The sequence below is a fragment of the Sphaerodactylus townsendi genome, linkage group LG08 (assembly GCF_021028975.2).
Source record: "Sphaerodactylus townsendi isolate TG3544 linkage group LG08, MPM_Stown_v2.3, whole genome shotgun sequence".
In the NCBI taxonomy this organism is placed as follows: domain Eukaryota; kingdom Metazoa; phylum Chordata; class Lepidosauria; order Squamata; family Sphaerodactylidae; genus Sphaerodactylus; species Sphaerodactylus townsendi.
Genome location: NC_059432.1, coordinates 99,055,885 through 99,079,569, shown reverse-complemented (window position 1 = coordinate 99,079,569; position 23,685 = coordinate 99,055,885). Strand labels below are relative to the sequence as shown.

The window sequence follows — 23,685 nt, the reverse complement described above, 5'->3', positions numbered from 1 at the left end:
GGATCAGTGGTTCTCAACCTGGCGGTCGGGACCCCTTTGGGTGTCGAACGACCCTTTCGCAGGGGTCGCCTAAGACTCTCTGCATCAGTGTTCTCCATCTGTAAAATGGATAAATGTTAGGGTTGGGGGTCACCACAACATGAGGAACTGTATTAAAGGGTTGCAGCATCCCTGTATTAAATGGTCGCAGCATCAATGAGAACCACTGGCTTGGATCCTAACCCTCACTTTTGTCTGCACCGGTCTTCATCTGACAGAGAGGCAAATCTCAGCTTTACACCACTGTCCTCTGGCTCGAGCTGCTTTTCAGCTCATCGAAAGAGCTGAAGAAAAAGTGTCCAGCAATAGAGGGCTGCCTCCACTACTAAAAGGAGTGAAGCGCAAAAATTTCTGAGCTGCAAAATTTAGTGAACACTGGCCATCCTCAGCAAGATTCAAATCTGAAAAGTATTTATTCCTCTGCTTAACAGATATGCACCAGCAAATGCCAGGGTCACATGTAAGTGACAGACATGATACACCCACGAGCGTTCAGAATTTTCAGACTCTGAACTGTCCTAATGTGTCGGGAATTGTCAACTTTAGTCAGATTATAGACAGAAGTTCCCTGTAATGTACATAACAATCCGGCTCTTAACAGCTCTCAATCTCAATATATAAAATCAAACATAACCAAGAGTTGGGCCAGACGAATGGCAGCAATTGAAGTAACAAAGTTGCTGCTTCTAGACTGGAAGGGGCCGGCTACCACAAAGTTCTCTTTCACAAATACGCACACATACACAAACCCTACAGCAGCATGCGACATTTCAAGACACAGCACAAGAGCTCCGAATTTTGCCTGCTGCTAAAAAGCTGCCATCTCGCCCGCAAGTTATTTCAAGAATACACTCAAGTGTTCAATGCAACAACTGTTTGGCCTAGCGAGAGAAATAAATAATATACTCACATGCTACACTTCATTGTTACTCACTTGCCAGGCCACTCCTATTCAGATGCCCTCACCTATTGACCTTTACTCACAGGTATATATACTCCACTTGGCTTTCTCTTTCTCTACTATCAGATCCTCTGAAGATGCCAGCCACAGATGCAGGCTTAAATGTCAGGAGAGAATGCTGCTAGAACACGCCATACAGCCTGAAACCACACAGCACCTAACAATATATGGCAAGGCGTTTAGCCTCTCTTTGATCCTTTTTTTTGATTCTTCTATTGCTCTAGTAGGAAACAGTGTTGCCTTTGTGTTCTCCAGATGTTGGGATTGCTAGTTCCCATCATCCCCTGCCAGCATCATGCTGGCAGGGGATGATGGGAACTGTAGTCCACAACATCTGGAGGGCCACAAGTTTGACACCTGTGCTCTAAAGGGTAGAAATCAGCAGGGGGTGAAATCCCTGCTGAGTCTTTCTTAAAAAAAAAAGATGTTGTCTCCCTCAAGTGGCTGACCCAACCACCTACCTCCAACTTCCCCAATATCAACGTCCTCATTCACTGGTTAAAGTGGAAGATCAATGCCCTTGATTGATACCCAAGACTGGAGCCAGGTATTGTGTGTGACCTAAGGATGCTACTCACAAGGGCATTCCCTTCAACCCAGCCCCAAATGCACAAAAACGCTTATCTCTTACCAAGACATGATCATGTTGCAAGTGACCCTACCCCTGTGAAACTCACAATATGACAACATCACAACAGCACAAGCTCTAGCTGAGTCCCATTTCTTCCATCATTCAGCACATAAGAGGTACACTGCTCCTAACAACAGAAACTCCATTTGGCTTGCTAAGGCTTCTACTGAGTGCGTTTAATCCATTTTTAGAAGATACCTGAACTAGGGATCATTGCTACCTGCTTCCACAGGCAAAGCAACCTTAGCTGCAGAAAGAACAGAATATTCACATGGAGCCTGAAATGACATACAGAAAGACAATCCCATGATTAAAATTGGGGATGTTTTGTCAACTACCTATTAAGGCAATCAGCTATGGTCCAAGTATTATTATCATCTCCCCGATTTAATTATATTACACTACTTGTTGGACAACCCTGATCCTTCCCTCTGTATGATAGTGGCAGACTTTCTCCTGGAAATTACTAAATGCCAGTAGTTTTCCTTCCATTTAACATTTATTTCCTGTATCGCATATGCTTTTCAATCCACTTTTATTATTGTTGTACTGTTGCCTATACCAATAAAGGCTTAAATAGAAAAGTATTATTATCATTATTTATTTGATTTTTATCCCTCTCTCCCCTGCTGCAGTGGGCTCAGGGCAGCTCACAACAATATAAAACAATAACTTTTATAACAAAGTAAACAAAGCTCTAAAAACCTATGGCACTTGGTCTAACTAGGTTGGGACAGTGAAGAAGCTCCCAACCCTATAACCTAAAAATAACAGCTGAGAAGAACTAAATAAGCGAAGAGGGAGGAGGAGGAGGAGGAGAAGGAGGAGGAGGAGGAGGAGGAAGAGAAGGAGAAGGAGGAGGAGAAGGAGAAGAAGAAGAAGAAGAGGAGGAGGAGGAGGAGGAGGAGGAGTTTGGATTTATATCCCCCCTTTCTCTCCTGTAGGAGACTCAAAGGGGCTTACAATCTCCTTGCCCTTCCCCCCTCACAACAACCACCCTGTGAGGTAGGTGGGGCTGAGAGAGCTCCGAGAAGCTGTGACTAGCCCAAGGTCACCCAGCTGGCACGTGTGGGAGTGCACAGGCTAATCTTGAATTCCCCAGATAAGCCTCCCACAGCCTGTGGGCGGCAGAGCTAGGAATCAAACCCGGTTCCTCCAGATTAGATACACGAGCTCTTAACCTCCTACGCCACTGCTGCTCCTAGGATGGAAGGCCAACTAGGATGGAAGCATAACCATTACCACCCTCAGCCATAGGCCTAGCTCTGTCTTATCCTGCAGAACTGAGGTAAGTAACCATGAGTGGTTAGAATAATTCCGGCCATGTTGATCTTGAAGGTGCCACCAGATTCCTGTTTCATTACGTGACCACAGGCAAACAAAAAATTATTCTAGCACAAGCTTTTGTGAGTCAGATCTCACTTCAGCGTGCCAAACTACCCATGAAACTCACTCGGTGACCCTGGACCCAGAACGCTTCACTCCAGCCAAATTCTACCTCAAGCAAAATCTTTTAAGCGGTTAGAAATGAGGCGTAGAGCCCTGTAACTTTGTCCTTGTGCCCTTCCAAGAAAAAGCAGGCCCCGGAAGATCGCACAAGGCAGAGCTCATTATCACGTAAAGCCACGGAGAGCAATATTCAAGCGGCTTTCTCTTCAGGGGAGAAGCAAATGCACATTTTTTTGCCCCATAAAAGCGGCACCTCCGCAGAACTCACCTGGGGTGGAAGGGAAGCCACTGGATGTGCAGCTGGCTCAAGTGAATTACTCATTCTGGCAGGAGCCGGACAACTATTGGCAGCATAGTAATTTCGAAGTTTCTTGCTATGGTTCTTACCCTGGAAAGAGAGCTTGCATTAACAACTTACAGCAGCCATCAACATAAACCAATCCAAGAAGATAGGTAAACGCCATCTATCAATAGGACCTTCTTCTGAAGGTCTATGCTCAATAGCACAGGTGGGTTTCAACTCCCCGGTGATCCCCCCCCCCTTTAGGATGTTTATGGACTTCACGGAAATCTCCTTGGCCGATCCCCAGCCAGCATGATGCGGGCAGGGGATTATGGGAACTGTAGTCCATAAGATCTGGAGGGCTGTAAGTTTGACACCTAAGAGCCCCTAATAGTAGTACTGGCAGGAAACCTTTTGTCTAAATTAGAGGTCCCCTACTGGTGCCCATGGGTAATATGGCACCTGCTGACAACTTTCCTGATGCCCACCGAGGATCTGCACTCTGTTACTGAAATTAAGATGTGGCAATCGTTTTTGTGGCTGGCTCCGCTTCCTGCAGCAGCCACTTCGAGGCAGCCATTTTGCTGCTGCACCCACAATGCTGCGACAGAACTCCAAATGCGCCTGCAGCCTCAAAAAGGGTCCTGATCTAGATCGCAGGACCAGAAATGAAGCATTTGCTTTGCATATATAAGATGAGTTAATAAGACTGGGTTGCAGTTTCTGAAACAGTGCACGCTACCAATTAATAGCTACTGGCTACTGAATTTTACTTCGATTTCTGAAATACTTTTGAAATGTGCCCCTTTGGCTATTAATCCATCTATATAGCCCATCATCTTCAGCAGGATTCCTCCTCCTCCTCATTTTCTGCATCTCGCTATAAGGATCAGTACCAGAGGTGGGATCCAACCAGTTCTCACCACTTCTCTAGAAGTGGTTACTAATTTTTTCTGAAGTTTCTAGAAGGGTTACTTAAAGCAACCCCTCCCTGTCTGACAGGGACTGAGGTGCGCAAGGTGCGGCGGCGCCTAATTGTTTTTTCCTGGAATCCCACCACCATCGGAACCTGTTATTAAAATTTTTGGATCCCACCACTGATCAGTACTATTCAAAGGGCCAAGAGGTGCCAGGGGCCCAGCAACCCAAATTCTGAGACCCACAGAAAAGGGCCTTATGAGGTCACATTGAATAGTGATAGTAACTATAAAAGCCTTTATCCAGCCACTCTACTCTTCAATGTCAGAAAGCCTTCCTTCAGCAAAAGCAAGATTCATCCCATTTAAGTAGTTCTTCCTCCACTGAATGAGCCCCATGAGTTGTGGAAAGACTCCTGCAGGATCTTCCTCCAACGCACGATTAGGTGGTGGAGAGGTGGAAGGTGACGTCAAACTGCTGCTAGTTCCTGTTGACCTTTCATGGGTCTCTGTTCAAGGCAAGAGATGAACAGCTGAAGGAGGAGCAACCTCAACTCAAGGCAACAAGAAGAAGAGTTGGTTTTTATACCTTGCTTTTCTCTACCTTTAAGGAGGCTCAAAATGGCTTACAATCACCTTTCCAAAAAGGATATTGAAGAGATAGAAAAAGTGCAGAGAAGGGCAACGAGGATGATTGAGGGACTGGAGCACCTTCCTTATGAGGAGCAGCTGAAGCGTTTGGGACTCTTTAGTTTGGAGAGGAGACGTCTGAGGGGGGGATATGATTGAAGTCTATAAAATTATGCATGGGATAGAAAAATGTTGACAGAGAGAAAATTTCTCTCACAAATACTAGGAACCAGGGGCATCCATTGAAAAATGCTGGGGGAAGAAGGGACTAATAAAAGGAAACACTTCTTCATGCAATGTGTGATTGGTGTTTGGAATATGCTGCCACAGGAGGTGGTGATGGCCACTAACCTGATAGCTTTGGACAGATTTATGGAGAAGTTGATCTATGGCTGCTCAATCTTGATCCTTCTCTTGATCTGAGAGGTCAGCAATGCCTGAGCAGACCAGGTCCTCGAGAGCAGCAGCAGAAGGCCATTGCTTTCACCTCCTGCATGTGAGCTCCCAAAGGCACCTGGTGGGCCACTGCGAGTAGCAGAGTGCTGGACTAGATGGACCCTGGTCTGATCCAGCTGGCTTGTTCTTACGTTCTTATGTTCTTCCTCTCCCCACAACAGACCCCTTGTGTGGCTGATGGGGCTGAGAGAGCCTGAGAGACTCCGTGATTAGGCTGGGACCTCCGTATGTCTAGGTTCACTCCCCATCAAGTTCCTACCAGCATGGCCAATTGGCCATGCTGACAGAGGCTGATGGGAATTGTGGTTCCTGAACATCTGGAGAGCCGCAGGTTCCCTACCCCTGGACTAGGCCAAAGTCACCCAGAAGGCTTGCAGTGGAGGAGTGGGAAATCAAACCAGTTCTCCAGACAGAGCTCCACTCACTTGTACCTTGCTACACCACACTGGCTCCTCAGGAGGTAGTTTGGCCATTGCCTCATCACTTCTGCGTGAGCTTTACTCTTGGACTCAGAGCAGTCTTCCATCCAGATACTTATACCACCCTTCGCTTTTAAGATAGACAAGGTTGGGCTAGCCTTGGCCATCCAGGTCAGGGCAAGATTCGATGTTTCCATCTACCCCAGGGAACTACACCTGTTAACACGTGCAGTCACAACCTTGTGGTTTCAAAGAGACAGTTTGCCACACAAAATAATTTCTCAGAATAATATGGAAGTTAAATGTCAAACCACACTCTGCTCTCTCACCTCCAATTCACATATGCATGTGGTTGCCATTAGCCAGCATGCATTAAAATAATCAAATGAGGGGGCTAGATAACACACACACATATAATTTTACCTCAAAACTTAAGTCCCAGGTACAAAACTATAGAGATTTCTCTCCCATAAGCAGCAGAACAGAATTCCAGGGCTTCAGATTGAACTGTTTTCCACTAGGACCAATTCCCATCAGCCTCTGTCAGCATGCCCAATTGGCCATGCTGGTAGGGGCTGATGGGAATTGTAGTTCCTGAACATCTGGAGAGCCGCAGGTTCCCTACCTGTAAAGGATTCAATGGTGTTGATGTACAGGCCAGCCGCCCGACCTTGACTACATTCCACAGCGCGGGCGACGGGCCAGCTTCTTCGACGGAGACCTTATCTCTCCGAGGGAGATGAGGCCTCCGCCTCCCATGGGAACTGGAGGGGAATGGGATGGAAAGTGAGTTATAACCTGCGTTTCTTTTGGTGGGAGGTCTCATCTCTGCCACTGCGCACGCGGAGTCTCTAAGATGTCTTAAATAAACGGCCCTTACACCCAAAAAAGCCTTTTATTTCTGCTTCTATGGAATTCCTTACATTGTGGCAGGAATCTTAGTTCATCTATATTCCTAGTGCAGTGGACTCCTCTGGTGTCTCGGGCATGGAGAGGTTGAATATCTCCTGGTGGAAGGCTGCAAAGCGTAGCCCCCAAAGAGGGCTCCGAAGCTCTTCTGATTTGGAGGAACCGGGCGGGAGAACGGGTCTCGCTGGTAACTTCTTTTCCCGGCCCCTCGTGATCGTGACATGAGTTTTCCCTTACTCCGCCGGCACGAGGGACTCCAGGAGGCTTATCATGTGGGACTTACATGAGTCGCTTGGGGCGCCTGTCTATGGATCGAGCCTGTGGGATCGATATCTGCCCAGTTTCCATGTGGATTACAAAACCCTCAGGTGCAGCCCTGTCACGGAGGGAGACGCGGGTCTGAATTCACCTTCATGCGCGCAACGAGGAGTCCATTGAATCGACATTCCTGACTCTCGTGAGATTTTGGTGATGCTCCCAAGAATCCACCGCGGCCCCCCCAGTGATCCCGGATTAGCAGCTGGATCTTGAGATGTCCCGTGGGAGCTTTCACCGGGTGGGCACGCACACGGCCCTGGCGGTCGAGAGGGAAGAGGAGTCCGAGAGAGCCTGCAACCTCCTTCCGGGATCTATCTCCCTCTCCCACTCCAAAAGAGAGCTGGGATGAGGAAGTGGGCCGACTCGCAAGTAGATGCCCAAGAAGCATGTGGGCCCGTGAACGCCAGCTATGGGAAGAGGAACGAGAACAGCTGCAGCAAGAGCGCGGAAAACCTCGCAAAGAGACCGGGATGCATTGACTCGGCAAGGATGAGAGAGAGAGCTGGCTGCCTTTGGAGAGGGAACTGAAGCAGCAGCAGCACCAGGACAACCCAAGTTGGAGTCTCCGCTGTCACTGGCGGTACAGCCGGCGCCAGAGGGGCGACGCCTGCTGGGTCCTGCCACCTTCCAAGGACCGCTCCCCGGCCAGAACGCCAGCGGCACCGGGCGCTTGGTGTACCTCCACCTCCACCGATTCCAGCCCTCCCTGCGCAACCACTCGCCTTTCGCGGGCGCTTAAGGGCCGGGCCGAGAGGGGATACTACCAGGCCTCCAATACCTGCCCGCTTCGATGGGACCGCTTCCAAACTTCCCTTTACTTCATCTTGCAACTCGATGCCCACATGGAGGACTATGATGATTTATCATACCCCGTCTGAGCTGGAAAAAATACGTGGACATCGGGCTTCAGTCCTGGATGGGGCGTATGCAGCCGACTGGTTTGTGACTCTTTTGAACCTGGGTAAGATGAGGGGATACTCGCACGGTGCCCGCGATTCCTCCAAGCTCTTTGGCGTGCGCGGGCTCGCTTCCCAAGATCCGGGTGCTGAAAAATGTGAAGCTTATCCGCACCATCAAATCCTATCCAGCAAGGCAACCGCCGTTTGCAGAATTTGCTCTCGCGGAATTTCGGTCAGGCGGGCGGCTGCTCGACTCCCTCCTGAGTGGGCCTGAGCGCATGAAATGCTAATACTTCTCGGATGCTGTCGACGGCAAGTTGCGTTGAAACGGTGTTTCTAATTCGATCCCCGCATCTATTGCTGATTGGATCCACTTGGGATCCCGTAAGGCGGCGCCTCGCTTTGGAATATCGCTGCAGTGCCGGGGGCCGCCCACGCTCAAAACCCGCCACTACTTACTCACTACTGGGCGTAATTTCATTTCGCTGCCTTCCAGCCAGCCTCTACCGAGACCACTCTCCGGAGCGCCGCCGCCGGCTGGGATTGTGTCTTTACCGCGGAGGACCAGGGTCATCTAGCCGCCAACTGCCCGAAAAAAACAGAAGCCAACCAGCTTCCGGGTTGCGCTGGGCAAGACTCCCATCTCGCCAAGCCACCACGCGAACCGGCCGCCCCCAACAGGCTAAGCGTTCAAGGCAGCATATTGAAGGCGCTTACTCCAGGAGGTGGGGAAGCAGCTGTGCCTTTTCTTCAGCCCCCATGGACATGGGGTTCGACTCCAGACGCTGTGAGTGAAGGCAGCTCCATCACAATCCGAAGCCGCTTCTTGGCCAACCCCGCTTCAAGCATACCTCGCATTATATAGCCTCAGCCCTTGTAGATTCCTGGCTGCTCCCATTGCTTAATGCGGCTCCCCAGGTGAAGCGTGAGGAACTGGGTCTAGGACTAAGTCCCCTGGCTAAGCTTCCTATACCATTCACCCAAATGGACGGCAGTCCTCTCGGGAGCTTAATGGACTCCGCTCCAGTTCAAAACGCGAACCCGTCCTCCTCCGCCATACCGACCATTGGGAGAAAATTAGTTTTATTCTGGCTACCAGTGGCCAAACACTCCATAGTTCTGGGCATGCCATGGTTGTTGTTGCATGAACCAAAATTCATTTGGAAAGAAAGGATCTTAGAATTCACTTGACCCCCCTGGCGGTGAATAACACATGAATTGGGGAAAACTCGCTTCTCCTGTGGGACACCCCCCCTGGCTTCATATCAGCGATGCCCGCTTCTAACTGCTCCCTTCTGATTCTACCGACATTCCACCGGGTTTCTATACCAAGATTTGGCCAGAGTATTTCAGGAGCAAGAATGCTATCAGCTGCCAATTCCCATAGAGACACTGGACTGCAAAATCGTAATACAGCCAGGCATGCAGCTGCCCAAAGGTAGAATCTACCGCGATGAGTCCTAATGAGGAGAAGGAACTTCGTGCCTTCTTAGGATACAAGAACCTCGCCCGCTGGGTTCATACGGCGGGCTACCAAACACACACACACGCTGCTCTCTGTATTGTTTGTAAAAGAAAGATGGCTCTCTTACGGCTCTGCACCGACATCGAGGACTCAATGCAGTCTCTTCTGTCCAATAAATACCCTTTGCCGTTAATCAAGGACCTTCTAGACGATTGGGCAAGGGACGATCTTCACTAAGTTGGACTTGAGAGAAGCTTACTATAGAGTCAGAATCTGCTGAGGGCTATGAACACCTGGACTGCATTTAACACCTAAGTTTGGACAGTTTGAATACTTAATAATGCCATTCGGGTTAAGTGGGGCCCCCGGAGCTTTTATGGCCCTTATCAACTAAGTTCTCTCCATGATTTATTGCGGTACAAGGGAGAAATGCGTATTTTAGATGACGCTTTAATCTATTCAAGCGAAACCATGGAGGAACATGAGGCGTTGGTCTCGAGAAGTATTGGAAACGCTTTGCTCAACAACTCCCTCTTGCCAAACTTCTCGAAATGCTGTTTCCACCTCAAACCTCCTATTGACTATTTGGTTACCGGATCTCTCGAGTGGGCCTCAAGATGGATCCTGCTAAGATTGATGCATGTCCCTCCAGTGGCCTCGCCCCCTTACCAATCCGAAAAGGAGCTCCAATCTTTCTGGGTTTTGCTAATTTCTATCGGTGACTTTGATGGACCCCAATTCGGGCATTGAGACTGACTTCCTCCCAATTCTCACAGACCTCTTACGCACTAAGGGTAAAGATCCATTGACTGCCAAAACCCGGGGCCCCCCTTTCCTGGTCTAGAGAGAATGTCAGACAGCCTTTCAGCTTTTAAAATCTGGCTTTTACTACAATGAACCTATCCTGAAGCACCCTTGATCCGGATCTCCCATTTGTGGTTCACGTGGATGCCTCTTTGACAAAGCGCTTTGGGGCAGCTCCCTGTTGCAGAAAAATAAAGATGGTAAGAGGCTGGTTCCGCGGTGCTTATTTTATCCAAGAAATTCTCCGGTGCTGGAAGGCTCAACTGGACTGTAGGGATAAAGAGACTGCGGCCCATCAAAAGTAGCACTCTCCACTTGGCGCCACTGGCTGGAAGGGGCTAAACACCTTTCTAAGTTTGGTCGGATCACAAGAACTTGGCCGCCCTCTCCACCCCTCAAGATGTGTCCGCCATAGCAACTTCGTTGGGCAATGATTTCTTTTCTCGCTTTCTTTTCACACGGTCCACTTTTTTTCCCCGAAGAACCAATAAACTGCAAGCTGATGCGGCTCTCGCGCCTACTCCGGGGAGGGGGGTGGAGCTGCCCACGGGACATTCCACGCACTGCTCTCTCTCCCCTCCCACCAGGGCTGGCTGTCACCCGATCCTCAGACATCCAGCTTCCCCTCCTCTTCTCCCACCATCTTCCCAGCCCTGGTCTCTCCTCTTCCTACGGAGACTTCGAGGAGGCCGGGGCTGCAGCGAGCCTCCGACGAGGAGGAAGGTGGACTCCCACCGTTCGCGTTTGGAGAATGGGCGTTTGGCGGCGGGGGGATTGTTGGCACGTGCGACCTCCTCCCTCCGTAAGCAGGTGTCTCGAGGCCTGCCATGACGCCTACCGCTTCGGGCTGGACATTTTGGCTTTCTAAAAACTCTGCATTTGGCCCGCCATCAGTTCTGGTGGCGCGCGATGCGCAAAGAACATTACTGAGACGATATTAAAGGTTGCTCTGTTTGTGCTGAAGCCAAGAACGTTCCGGGAAAACCCCATGGTCTGTTGAAACCTCTCCCGTTTGCCTCCCGCCCCGGGAAGTCATCTCCATGGATTTTATTACAGATTTGCCAGAAAGTCATGGCAACACGGTCTTGTGGGTGGTGGTGGACTTATTTTCTAAACAAGCCCATTTTATTCCCTGTGCTTCCATCCCCTCCGCTCCTAAGTTAGCACGTCTGTTCATTCAGCATGTTTACCGTCTACACTCCGCCTCATAAGGTGGTCTCCGACCGCTGCCCCCAATTCATTTCAAAGTTCTGGAAAGCTTTTCTAGGGTTGTTAGTCGCCTCGGCGGTCGCCGCCTCTACCTAATGCCTTCAAAGTGACGGTGAGTCGGAGAGAAACAACAGAACCCTAGAGCAGTATTTACGCTTGTTACACCAACTATCACCAAGACAATTGGTGCGAGCTGATTCCGCTTTGCAGAGTACGCCTATAACAATGCGGTTCATAGCAGTACAAAAGACCCCTTTGAAATTGTGTCCGGTCGCTCCTTCCCGCCCTTGCCACAACTACTCCGCGGAAGCATTGGATCCTCGGAGTTTCAACAATGGATTTCTTCTCTGGCCGAGGGGTGGAAAATGGTCCAGGCTGCCTTACAACAGGCTAAAGACTCCCAAAACTTCAAGCGGATAAGCACCGCCGGATTTCCCTCTGCGGTGGGGGCCTGGGTGTATTTGTTCACCAAAACCTCAGAGACGTGCATAAATTTTCAAAATTAGGCAAAAGATTCGTGGGACCTTTTCAGATTACTAAAGTAATTAATGATGTCACTGCCCGATTGGACTTGCCTAATTCTCTTAGTAACATCCATCCTGTCTTCCATTCCAGTTTACTCAAGGAGGCTCCCATTTCCGCTGCCTGGCCCGCCCCGCCAGAGAGACCCCCACCGCCTATTATTGATGGCCACAAGCATTACGAGATTGACGCCATCCTGGACTCTCGCTTTAATCGCAAACGCTTACAATATTTGGTCTCTTGGGTGGGGTATTCCTCTGGGTATAATCAATGGGTCTACTCCGAAAATATTGACGCCCCCGCCCTCATTTCTGCTTTCCATCGGGCCTTTCCGCACAAACCTGGGGGAGAAGTCTTTTTTAAGGGAGGCAGAGTGTAAAGGATTCAATGGTGTTGATGTACAGGCCAGCCGCCCGACCTTGACTACATTCCACAGCGCGGGCGACGGGCCAGCTTCTTCGACGGAGACCTTATCTCTCCGAGGGAGATGAGGCCTCCATTCCCATGGGAATCCGGGAGGGGGAATGGGATGCAGTGAGTTATAACCTGTGTTTTTGGTGGGAGGTCTCATTCCTGCCACTGCGTGTACGTGAGCTTTCTAAGATGTCTTAATAAACGGTCTTTTACACCCAAAAAGCCTTTTATTTCTGCTTCTATGGAATTCCTTACACTACCCCTGTGTTAGATCAAGGCTCCATATAAGCCAGCGGTTCTTAACCTGTGGGTCGTGATCCCTTTGGGGGTCGAACAACCCTTTCACAGGGGTCGCCTAAGACCATCGGAAAACACATATTTCCGATGGTCTTAGGAACTGAGACACAAATAATTTTATGGTTGGGGTTGTGGCATTAGGAAGGCTGAGAACCACTGATATAAGCAAACTACATCAAAATTTGGAGGAAATCAACAAAGAGCTGGAATATGAAAGCCCATTTCTAGTATTTGGCAAACGGATTTGTAGGATTTTGAGTGACAAGATAGGAGAGGAGGTGGAATATACTCCAATAGTCATTTTGTTTGGTCAGATGGGCCTGCAACTGGAGAAAACACGTGGGTACTCTTCAAGGAATTTTATCTCGGCAGCAAGGATGCTGCGGGCTGAGCACTAGAATCAAAGAGCAGCCCTTCTGTAAAGTCTTGGCTCAGGAGATGTTGACATATTATGTTGATGGGTAAGATTACAACACTTAGGCAAAAAGAAAACAGATTATCTGCACAGAAACTATTCATACAAAGATGGCTCCTGTTTATAACATATTGGAATAGTATCTCCAACACGTATTAAGAACATAAGAACTAGCCTGCTGGATCAGACCAGAGTCCATCTAGTCCAGCACTCTGCTACTCGCAGTGGCCCACCAGGTGCCTTTGGGAGCTCACATGCAGGATGTGAAAGTAATGGCCTTCTGCTGCTGCTGCTGCTCCCCAGCACCTGGTCTGCTAAGGCATTTGCAATCTCAGATCAAGGAGGATAGATCAACTTCTCCTCCATAAATCTGCCCAAGCCCTTTTTAAAGCTATCCAGGTTAGTGGCCATCACCACCTCCTGTGGCAGCATATTCCAAACACTAATTAACAGACAGGCTTCATTTTCTTTTTCTATTGGGCTCTAGTGCAACAGGTTCCAGGCCCCCTGCTTTGAAGAGCTGGGATCCTCTAAAGAAAAGGTTCTTTGCATTTTTGTTGTTGTTGCCTTACCTGGTAATGAGCCTGCGCTTGCTGGGCTGAATTCAAGGTGACGTTACAAAGCCTGCAGCACAAAGGTTTGCATAGTTCCTCCAGGACCGGGTCCTGTTCCACGGCCGTAGCAAGTTCCTCATCCTGAGCGAGCGGCAAAGATGACCCCAGGCCGAGGGGTTTCTGCGGGGGCAGTAGCAAGTTGGCTGTCGGCCTGGTGGCCACTGACATAGGAAGCGATGGCAACTTCTCAGGAGGAGCGGGTGGAGGAGGAAGAGGAGGTCCGGCTTGCTGCAGGAGAATCATTGGCCAAGCGACCTTCTGGCATGCTTCTTTGGAAGGCAGAAATCAAATGGATCTGGACAGAAACACAGAGAAAGTCAACTGATCAGAGGTCTCTAACAAAGAGATTCAGAGAAAAAGAGTGGAAGAAATGTTTTGTTTTGTTTTTATTGCAGGCTATGCATACGCCAGTAGCATGATCAGTCCAGAACTCATCCAGGCTTCAGGAGCTCCACCTCAGTAAGCATTTGGATGGGAGACCACCAAGGAAGACTTGGTTTTTAGGAAGGCAGTGGCAAACTACCTCCGCTCATCTCATACCTGAAAATGCCCCACAGAAGGGATCGTGACGAGTCAGTTGCAATTCGATGGCACATTTGTTCTTCCTCTATGCACCCCAAGTCGCAGGCTCCCTAGAATTCAAGCTAAGGGCACATTCTTTGCGGGTGGGGGCAGGAGAAAAAGGATGAGGTCAGAATTATGGTCTAGGGGTCTCCACAACCAGCAGCGATAGGTGGTAGAAAAGGCTGTACCCAGTGGTGGGTTTAAATACTTTAACAACTGGTTCTGCCGAAGTGGTGAGAACCTGCTGAATCCCACCACTGGCTGTACCACTGTTGGTGGGGAGTGCCATTTTTTTCCCATGCTCTTCCTTTTAAGAACACCCTGCATAATTGGAATTAACAACTCAGGGTTATAGAAGTGAATTTCCTATTTCTCTATTTTGTAATATGTTACAAAAGGACAACACTTTATATTTCTTTATAGTGAAAGTGAAGGAGGGATGTCAAAAACAATACTCCGTCTAATGGCAGAAAGCGTCATTAAGGGCCCTTCCGCACATGGAGAATAATGCACTTCCAATCCACTTTCACAACTGTTTGCAAGTGGATGTTGCTATTCCGCACAGTGAAATCCAGCTGCAAGGTGCATTGAAAGTGGATTGAAAGTGCATTATTCCGCATGTGCGGAAGGGGCATAAGTCATAGCTGACTTACGGCAACCACATAGGATGTTCAAGGCAAGAGACGTTCAGAGGTAGTTTGCCATTGCCTGCCTCTGTGTAGCGACCCTAAACCAGTGGTGTGATCCAAAAAATTTAGTAACAAGTTCCCATGGTGGTGGGATTCAAACTGTGGCGTAGCTCCAATGGGGCTGGGCGGGGCATGACAGGGGCATGGCTGGGCATTCCGGGGGCGGGGCATACCTGGGCGGGGCTGTGGCAAGGACGCAGCCACTGTGCCGGTCCTTGGGCAGGAAACGAATGCACGCAGACGCAGGCCGGCCCGCACGCCGGTGCACTTCCTGCTAGACTGCTTCAAGTTCTGCATGCTACTGCTGAGAGGAGGGGAGTAACTAAGGCAAAAATCACGTGGCAAAATCACCAATTAGTAACCCCCTCTCGGCACACACAAATAATTAGTAACCTGCTCTCGGGAACCTGTGAGAACCTGCTGGATCCCACCTCTGCCCTAGACTTCCTTGGAGGTCTCTCATCCAAGTACTAACCAGGGCTGAGCCTGCTTAGGTTCTGAGATCCGGCTAGCCTGGGCCATCTAAATAACCCATGCAGAGATTATGCGCTACCACTAAAACCACAACTCCGACGGTTTGCACACCCTTGCTATGGATTTACACAGGATTAAAAGGCAGCTGTGTTGGTTTGCAGTAGAACAGCCAGATTTAAGTCCATAAAGCATCTTAAAGGCCAGCAAGATTTGGGGGAATGAGCTCCCTTCATCAGATATCTGGATTTGCATGAACTCAGAGCACCACGCAGTGGCGTGCAGAACTTGAAGCAGTCTAGCAGGAGGTCCACCGGCGTGCGTGGCAGCCTGCGCGCATTCGTTTCCCGCCCAAGGACTGGCGCAGTGGCTGCATCCTTGCCACAGCCCCGCCCAGGAATGCCCCACCCCCAGAATGCCTGGCCACGCCTCCATCATGCCCCGCCCAGCCCCATTGGCGCTACGCGATAGTTTGAATCCCACCACCAAGGGAACCTGTTGCGAAAATTTTTAGATCCCACCACTGGGGGGAAAGCTTTAAAAACAGCTGGGGGTTTGCTTTAAGAGCACACTTCCTCCATTGAACCCTCACAGTGACCTCAAGAAAGGGTTGTGCTCTCCCTCCCTTGGTACCCCGGCAAGGGCTAGCTGGTCAGCCCAGCCTTCTCTCATTCAAAGAGTTGGAAGAGACCCCAAGGGCCATCAAGTCCAACCCTCTGCCTTGCAGGAAGACACAATCAAAGCACTCCTGACAGATGGCCATCCAGACTCTGTTTATAAACCTCCAAAGAAGGAGACTCCACCACCCACCGAGGCAGCATATTCCACTGTCGAACCAGCTCTCGTTGAAGTGAATGGTTGCCGTTCATCTCCATGGGAACCAATAAAAAGCATGCACTTTCAGAGTACCACTAGGATGGGTTTAAGCTCGGATACTACCCTAATGCAAGGTGAGAAGCAATTTCCACCTTGTCCCAAATTGTAGCCTGTTAACTATTTCCCATAGAACTGAAGGGCCAGGACCCCGTTTTTCATTCCTCAGCTATGCTAGAGAAGGGCAGAATGCTGAAAACCAAAATGACGAGGATGCAAGAGCAGCTTTTCTATGAGGGACGGCTAAGGAACCTGAGGCTTTTGGGAGTACAAAAAAAGTGACTGAAACCAGACAGGACTGAGATTTATAGGATTACGTAATAATGTGTGGAGAAAGCGGACAGGGATTTTTTTTATTTCTGGGAGGACACAACAGGGAAAGGACAGACAAAAGGAAATACTTCTTTACTCGGCAAGGGCTTACATTGAGGAATTCACTGCCAGCGGATGTAATGATAGCCAGAGGCTTAGATGGCTTGAAGGGGGAATTAGACAGATTCATGCATGGACCACTGATGGCTAATAGCCATGGTGAATAAAGCAAACCTCTTAATGTAAGTGCTAGGAGGCAGTATCCTGGCCTCTAGGCCCTGTTCATTGGTTCTCCTAGGGTGGCCAACCTATGGCACTCCATTTGTTCATGGACTACAATTCCCATCAGCCCCTGTCAGCATGGCAGTCCATGAACATCTGGGCCGCCATAGGTTGGCCATCCCTGGCCTATATCAACCACTGGTCAGAACCTGTAGGGTTCTCTTGAATGTTCTTACAAAAACTAGAGGAAAGATGACATCAGAGGAGGAGTATATACCGATGACAAAATATCCATAGCTATAATTGGGGGAAATACAGAAGAAAAGTCTGTATATTGTGAGGACTTACAGGTTAAAGCTGTTCCTAAGACAAAAAAAAAAAAAGACATCCGGTCTACTCCCCATTCATTAGGAGATACACACTTCAATTACACATTTTCCAAGAAAGTACTGGAATATTCCTGTTTCGTCCTGTAGATCTCCTTTGCCGGGCACAAGACCACACCCGGAAAATTCCAGCCTGCCAGTAAGGAAGTGCAGTGAAAAGAACAGAAGACCACACACAAGATGCTTAGGCGGAAACGTAAACCACTTGCAAATTTAATAAAATTAGTTACTCCCTTTACTCCTTTTGTTTATAAATGTATCCTAGGAAAAAGACAATCGCACACACATTCTGATAGCTGTTTTCCACCGTTCATTTTTGTCTCCCTACTTCTTTTGCAACACTAAAAGTGCAGTACACAGGGGGGTCCCGAAAGAACTGTGGAGTCAAGAGGACCCCGACACCAGCATCATTGCTAGCTCATGCAGCATAAGTAGAAGAAGAAGAGTTTGGATTTATACCCCACCTTCTTCTCCTATAAGGAAACTCAAAGTAGTTTACAAGCTTTACAAGTTCCTTTCCACAACAGACACATTGTGAGGTAGGTGGAGCTGAGAGAGTTCCGAAGAACTGTGACTAGCCCAAGGTCACCCAGCAGGAATGGAGGAGTGCAGAAACACACCTGGTTCACCAGATAAGCCTCTGCCACTCAGCTGGAGGAGCAGGGAATCAAACCCTGTTTGATTAGATCCCACCTGCTCTTAACCACTACACCAGGGGTAGGGAACCTGCGGCTCTCCAGATGTTCAGGAACTACAATTCCATCAGCCTCTGTCAGCATGGCCAATTGGCCATGCTGGTAGGGGCTGATGGGAATTGTAGTTCCTGAACATCTGGAGAGCCGCAGGTTCCCTACCCCTGCACTACACCATGCTGGCTCCAGTGGCACTTACACCACTGTGGGGACCACTTAGGCCGGCACCAGGGAGCCACATGGCTCCATGTCACCCGGGCACTATAGCAGCAGCTGCACCAATGCTCCTCCACTGCAGGAACCAGCGCAGATGGGGGCATTCCTGGGGCAGAGCTGACTTTCGTTGGCTTCCTGAAGGCATTCAGCCCATGAACTCTCCCTTTGGCTAGTGCCAATGTATGCCAGCTAAAAGTGTGGCTCAGCCTATTGGGCTGCATACAGGAGTTTCAGGGCAGCCAGGAATATTTCCCTCTTTTCTCGCAGCATGGGCTGGTGGATACCTCTTTGAAAGTGGCAGGGCTGCGCTGTCCCCAACTGCTGTGAAACTACCCCTCCTCCCCGGTGGATTGGGCTGCCTGACTGTAAGCCCAAGAACACCATTAAATAAAATGGTATAGTGATTAAGAGCAGGTGGGTTCTAATCTGGAGGAATAGGTTTGGTTCCCCACTCCTCCACCTGAGTCGCAGAGGCTTATCTGGTGAACCAGATGTGTTTCCGCACTCCTACATTCCTGCAGGGTGACCTTGGGCCAGTCACAGTTCTTTGGAACTCTCTCATCCCCACCTACCTCACAAGGGCTGATTCCGCGTGGACCAAAAACAGCAGTGTGAAAACGGTGTGAAAATGGTGTAAAAGGGTTTAAAACAGTGTAAAAGGGTTTATACTGTTTTCACAACGTTTCCACACTGCTGTTTTTGGCCTATGCAGAATCAGCCAAGGTGTCGTCTGTTGTGGGGAAAGGAAGGGAAAGGTGTAAGCCACCTTGAGTCTCCTTACAGGAGAGAAAGGTGGGGTATAAATCCAAACTCTTTTCCTCCTTCCAAGTACACCTGTTTTGGATTGCTCCCTAAGAAGCCTCAGCTATTGTGAACATGGAGAAAAGTATGCAGCAACTAGGAAAGTTGTGGGGGAAGAATTAGGACTAATAAAAGTTGGGGGGGGGAAGAATTAGGACTAATAAAAGGAAACACTTCTTCACGCAACGTGTGATTGGTGTTTGGAATATGCTGCCACAGGAGGTGGTGATGGCCACTAACCTGGATAGCTTTAAAAGGGGCTTGGACAGATTTATGGAGGAGAAGTCGATTTATGGCTACCAATCTTGATCCTCTTTGATCTGAGGTTTCAAATGCCTTAACAGATCAGGTGATCGGGAGCAACAGTCGCAGAAGGCCATTACTTTCACATCCTGCATGTGAGCTCCCAAAGGTACCTGGTGGACCGCTGCGAGTAGCAGAGCTGGACTAGATGGACTCTGGTCTGATCCAGCTGGCTTGTTCTTCTTATGTAAAGATTCTTAAGTGTAAGGATGTGTCATTGACCAGCAAGATCAAGTTAATGCTTGCAATAGTATTCAGAAAGATGACAGGAAGAAAGTAGATTCCTTTGAAATGTGGTGTTGGAGGTGTTTTGTGGCACCACAGACCACCAAAAAAGGCAAATCCATCCATTCCAGACCCAACCAAGCCTGAACTGTCCCTGAAGCTAAAATGACTACACTGAGGCTGCCATAATTTGGTCACATTATGAGAAGACAAGCATCACAGGGGAAAGACAATAATGCTAGGAAAAATTGAAGGCATCAGAAAAAGAGGAAGGCCCAACATGAGATGGATTGATCTCATCAAGGAAGCCCACAGCCCTCAGCTTGCAAGACCCGAACGAGGCTGTTAATGATAAGATGTTCTAAGGTCGCCTTGCGTCTGACAGCACTTAACACACATACAGCAGCTGGCCCACAGATGAAGAACTTCCCCAGAGGTTACCCTAAGTCACTTCCCATAGGAGGTGTGAAGGCCTTTTCAATAGGAATCATGTATTACCATGCCTCTTGGGGTTGAATCTTCAGACTGCAAATTGTTTCTTATGCAAGAACACCCTGAGTTGGCAGAAAACCTTTTTGCAGCTGAATTAACTTGCGTCTCCCATAATAAAGCTGGATCCAGCGTGACCCCAAGGCTTTTAACTGAGCCAGCAAGGGTCAGTTGAGCTGTCAAAAAACGGAGAGAACAACATGCTCTTTGCCCAACCATTAGCGCCTCTATCTTTCAGGGTTTCATTTCAATTTGTTCACTGTTAGCTAGTTAACCACTGCACTACTGTATGGAAATCCACATTAAACAAACAAACAAACAGAAGAACCATCAAGAGAGGCAAGTCATTCTCCCAAAGGTCGATACATCAACAAAAGGGATGGTGGCACACAAGCTACTGCTACAAATACGAGATTTTGTGTTTCAAAGGGGAAAGGGCTGAGGTTAAATTCAAGAGAACTGAACTCAAATCCAAGTACTGGGGTTTCCTGAAATGATTTTGATCATCAGCTTCCTTTCTATAATATACAAATTATCTCTGTGTGCATGTCATAGTGAGATCATACAACCATAATTTAGCCCTTTAAAATTATATACAAAAAGAACATAATACGTTATCGACTTGCGGAATTCACTGTCACAAGATAGTCCTTAGCGGGAGGTAGCTTTCTTTAAAAAAAAGTAACAAAGTAATAATACACGAATTTATGGAGCCTGTGCATATCTTTTTGTTTTGTTTTCTGTAAGCCATCTTGAACATGGACCATAGAAAGGCAGGGTACAATATTTTAAATAAATTATGTAGCAGCTGAAAATGGAGCCTCCTTATCCAGGAGCAGTGCACTCTTCCGGCTGCCATCAGGACCTTATGGAGAACTTCCCAGGAGCATTTTCGAGCAGAGTCTCTGGCGAACATGAATGCACGTTTTCTGAAGCAACTAAAATAAATGTGGCCTGCCACTGTTGGAGGGTGGGGAAAACGAGTACTGGCCACGATCCAAATGTGGCAAAACCGTTTGTCCTTAACACGTGCGATCTACAAAGCCTTATATAACGGTATAGCGTGGAAAAAAGACCAAAATAAACTGCAAGGCGGAAACAAAACGCTTTGCGCAAAGGAGCGGTGCGCAAGAGGGAACGTCTGAAAGGCAACCTCGCCTTGGAGCAAGCAGGCTGACTCGCAAGTAAGCCCTCCGCCGTGCAAGAAGAGGCGCAGGAGCCCAGCCTCCTTCCCTGCCGGTTTCCCGGCTTATTCTACCGAAGACACCGAAGAGCCCAGCCTGGGACTTACCGGCTTCCCGAGCCCAGCAGGAAGAAGGCATCAGAGGCGCCTGCCGGGGTCTCCCTGGATATGCACAGAGGTCTCCATGCGCGCTCCCCGGCTCTGCCTCCAGAACTTGCAACCAGCTTCTGGGCTTGAAACCGACTTAGATCTGGAGCCGGGGGGGCGAGATCAGCACCACCGGACGCAGATGGGAACAGCTGCAGGAAGTGACTGCAGAGCAGGTTGGGGAGGAGACTGGGGGAAACTGCCCTGTCGCGTCTCTCCAAGGGCGCATGAGCCCTTTGGCGCTCCGGGGAGACCTGCCCCGCCCGGCTTGTAGCCGGTTGCTCCGGTGCAGCCACCCACGCAGCCCCAGCCTTAAGCTCGGCTGCAGCTGCAAGCCTGGAAGTGCCTCCTTTGACCCCCTGGTCGGTCGCTGTTGAGTCGAGCCCTTTGCCAAACGGAGGGAGGATTGCGCGCGGCTGCCTGCCCCCGTGTCTGGGTTTCAGTCTGCTTGGCGCGCATGCATGTTCCGCAGGCTTTGGCATCCCCAAGTGTTGGGGTATTTTTTTAAGTATCACGTAGGGGGGAGACGTGCAAGCGCTCGACCTGAGCCCCTCCCCACCCACCCCCCGACGGGCAGGATGTTATTTATCTCTAATCACTTTATTTGCATCCTGCCTTTCTCCCCAGCCGGGTTCCAAAACGGCTTACATCATTGCCCTCCTCTCACATTTTATCTTCACAACCACCCTGAAGGGTAAGCTTGGTTGAGAGGGTGTGACTGAGTAGGCCAGGATCATCCAGCAAGCTTCCACGACAGAGGGAGGATTCGAACCTGCGGCTCCCAGATCCTAGTAGTTCGTCGCTTTGACCGCTATACAGTAGACAGAAGCTTTGATACTATTCTTGTTTGTATAGTCCACCTTTCTCACTGGGACCCATGGTGGAATCACAAGTATGATTTTTTTTAAAAAAAAAACAAAACCTTTTCCTCTCAATCAGTAAGCGGGTTATAAAATGATAGCATTTGAATCAAACAGAAAAGATTCCCAGTAATATGCAATGTAGTTAAGTCAGGAGTGTAGACAAATGGTTTGACCAGTAGTGGACTGGGAGGCAAAAGGGAGCTCTGGAAAAGGCCCTACCTCTGACAGAGGAGAATCCCTGGTTCCCATTCACCTTACTAGGGCATTGGGGTAACTCTGGTGGTTGGAAGGTGCCCCCTCCCCAGCTATCAGCCTACCAACACTTTTCCTAGTGGCTTTATGGCCAACCTGCTCCTGGGCGTTGTGGACGTGTTATGGTGAATGCACACATCTCTCACACACGTACGTGGTTGGGGATGGGGGGAGCCAACACACACACACTTTAAAAATCAAACCGAGGAACAGTACTTGTGGCCTTTAAAACCAGCATGGTCTAGCAGTTAAACCGCTGGACTCAGATCCAAGAGACCCAGGTTTGAATCTCTGCTCTTCTCTAGAGCTTGCTGGGTGAACTTGGACAGACGCTTTCGACCTGACCTCTTGGGACTGCCGTGACAATGAAATGGAGGAGAGTAGAACCACGTATGCTGGTTTGGGTGCACACTGGGGAGAAAAGGGTATGAATGAATTAAAAAACCATATGAGCACTGTTACATAAATTGTATAAGAGATCACTGTACAACATCGTGGGTTCACTTTTGCAATGCTTAGGTGGAGGGATGCATATGGACCAGTGCTCCATCTATAGAATGGCATCTGGAACTCCTGGGTCACACCCTGGTCAACCTGGAGCCTCTGGAGAGTGCTAGGATCTCAGCAATCCAATTCGTGACCGGATGTTATCATCCCAGGGCTGTGGGGAAACCTGGGATCCAGTACCCACAAACATCATTGGGTAAATGTAGTAGGAGCTAAAAACTGGCAATCACCTCTCTCCCCATTTCATCAAGTTTGCAGGAGAATGAAATGAAGGACAGGGTGCTCTGGGCTGCTCCGAAGTGGGATAAAAATAATAACAAAGCTCACAGGAGTTCTGGAAGGGGAGGTCAATTTATTCCTTGATAGTTGGGGTGCTGTGTGGTTTCCGGGCTGTATGGCGGTGTTCTAGCAGCATTCTCTCCTGACGTTTCACCTACATCTGTGGCTAGCATCTTCAGAGGATCCTCTGAAGATGCCAGCCATAGATGCAGGCGAAACGTCAGGAGAGAATGCTGCTAGAACACCGCCATACAGCCCGGAAACCACACAGCATCCCAGTGATTCCGGCCGTGAAAGCCTTTGACAATACATATTCCTTGATAGTTTTTTTCTCAGTTACCACTCCCTTTCCCCGTTCTGTATGAATGAAACAATGGCAGCCTAAATTGCCCCAACTAAGCTTGGAAACTAAGCAGGGCTGCCCATGGTTGGATGGGAGGTTTTTCAGTTTGGTAGATATCAGTTTGAAGATATCACTCCTGTTAAGATTTAATTTGGCTGTAATACATAGGTCCTTTACCATTTCAAACAGACCTACTCATAGGAAAGTACTCAGCTTC

General features: G+C 49.0%; 1 protein-coding gene across 3 annotated transcripts in view; it reads right to left on the bottom strand.

The window, feature by feature from the left end:
- Window positions 1-23,685, bottom strand: part of ZMAT3 (zinc finger matrin-type 3) — a 41,288-nt gene that overhangs the window by 10,306 nt on the left and 7,297 nt on the right. Inside the window, exons 1-3 of one of the 3 annotated variants that reach the window (XM_048506714.1) lie at window positions 21,181-21,368; window positions 13,610-13,949; window positions 3,349-3,468 (exon numbers count right to left, since the gene is read on the bottom strand). In XM_048506714.1, coding sequence (XP_048362671.1) covers window positions 3,349-3,468; window positions 13,610-13,894 — 405 coding nt within the window. In that variant the 5' untranslated portion in view covers window positions 13,895-13,949; window positions 21,181-21,368. Of the gene's footprint in view, window positions 1-3,348; window positions 3,469-13,609; window positions 13,950-21,180; window positions 21,369-23,685 lie in introns of those variants that run through there. The other 2 variants (XM_048506716.1, XM_048506715.1) reach the window with 2 other exon arrangements.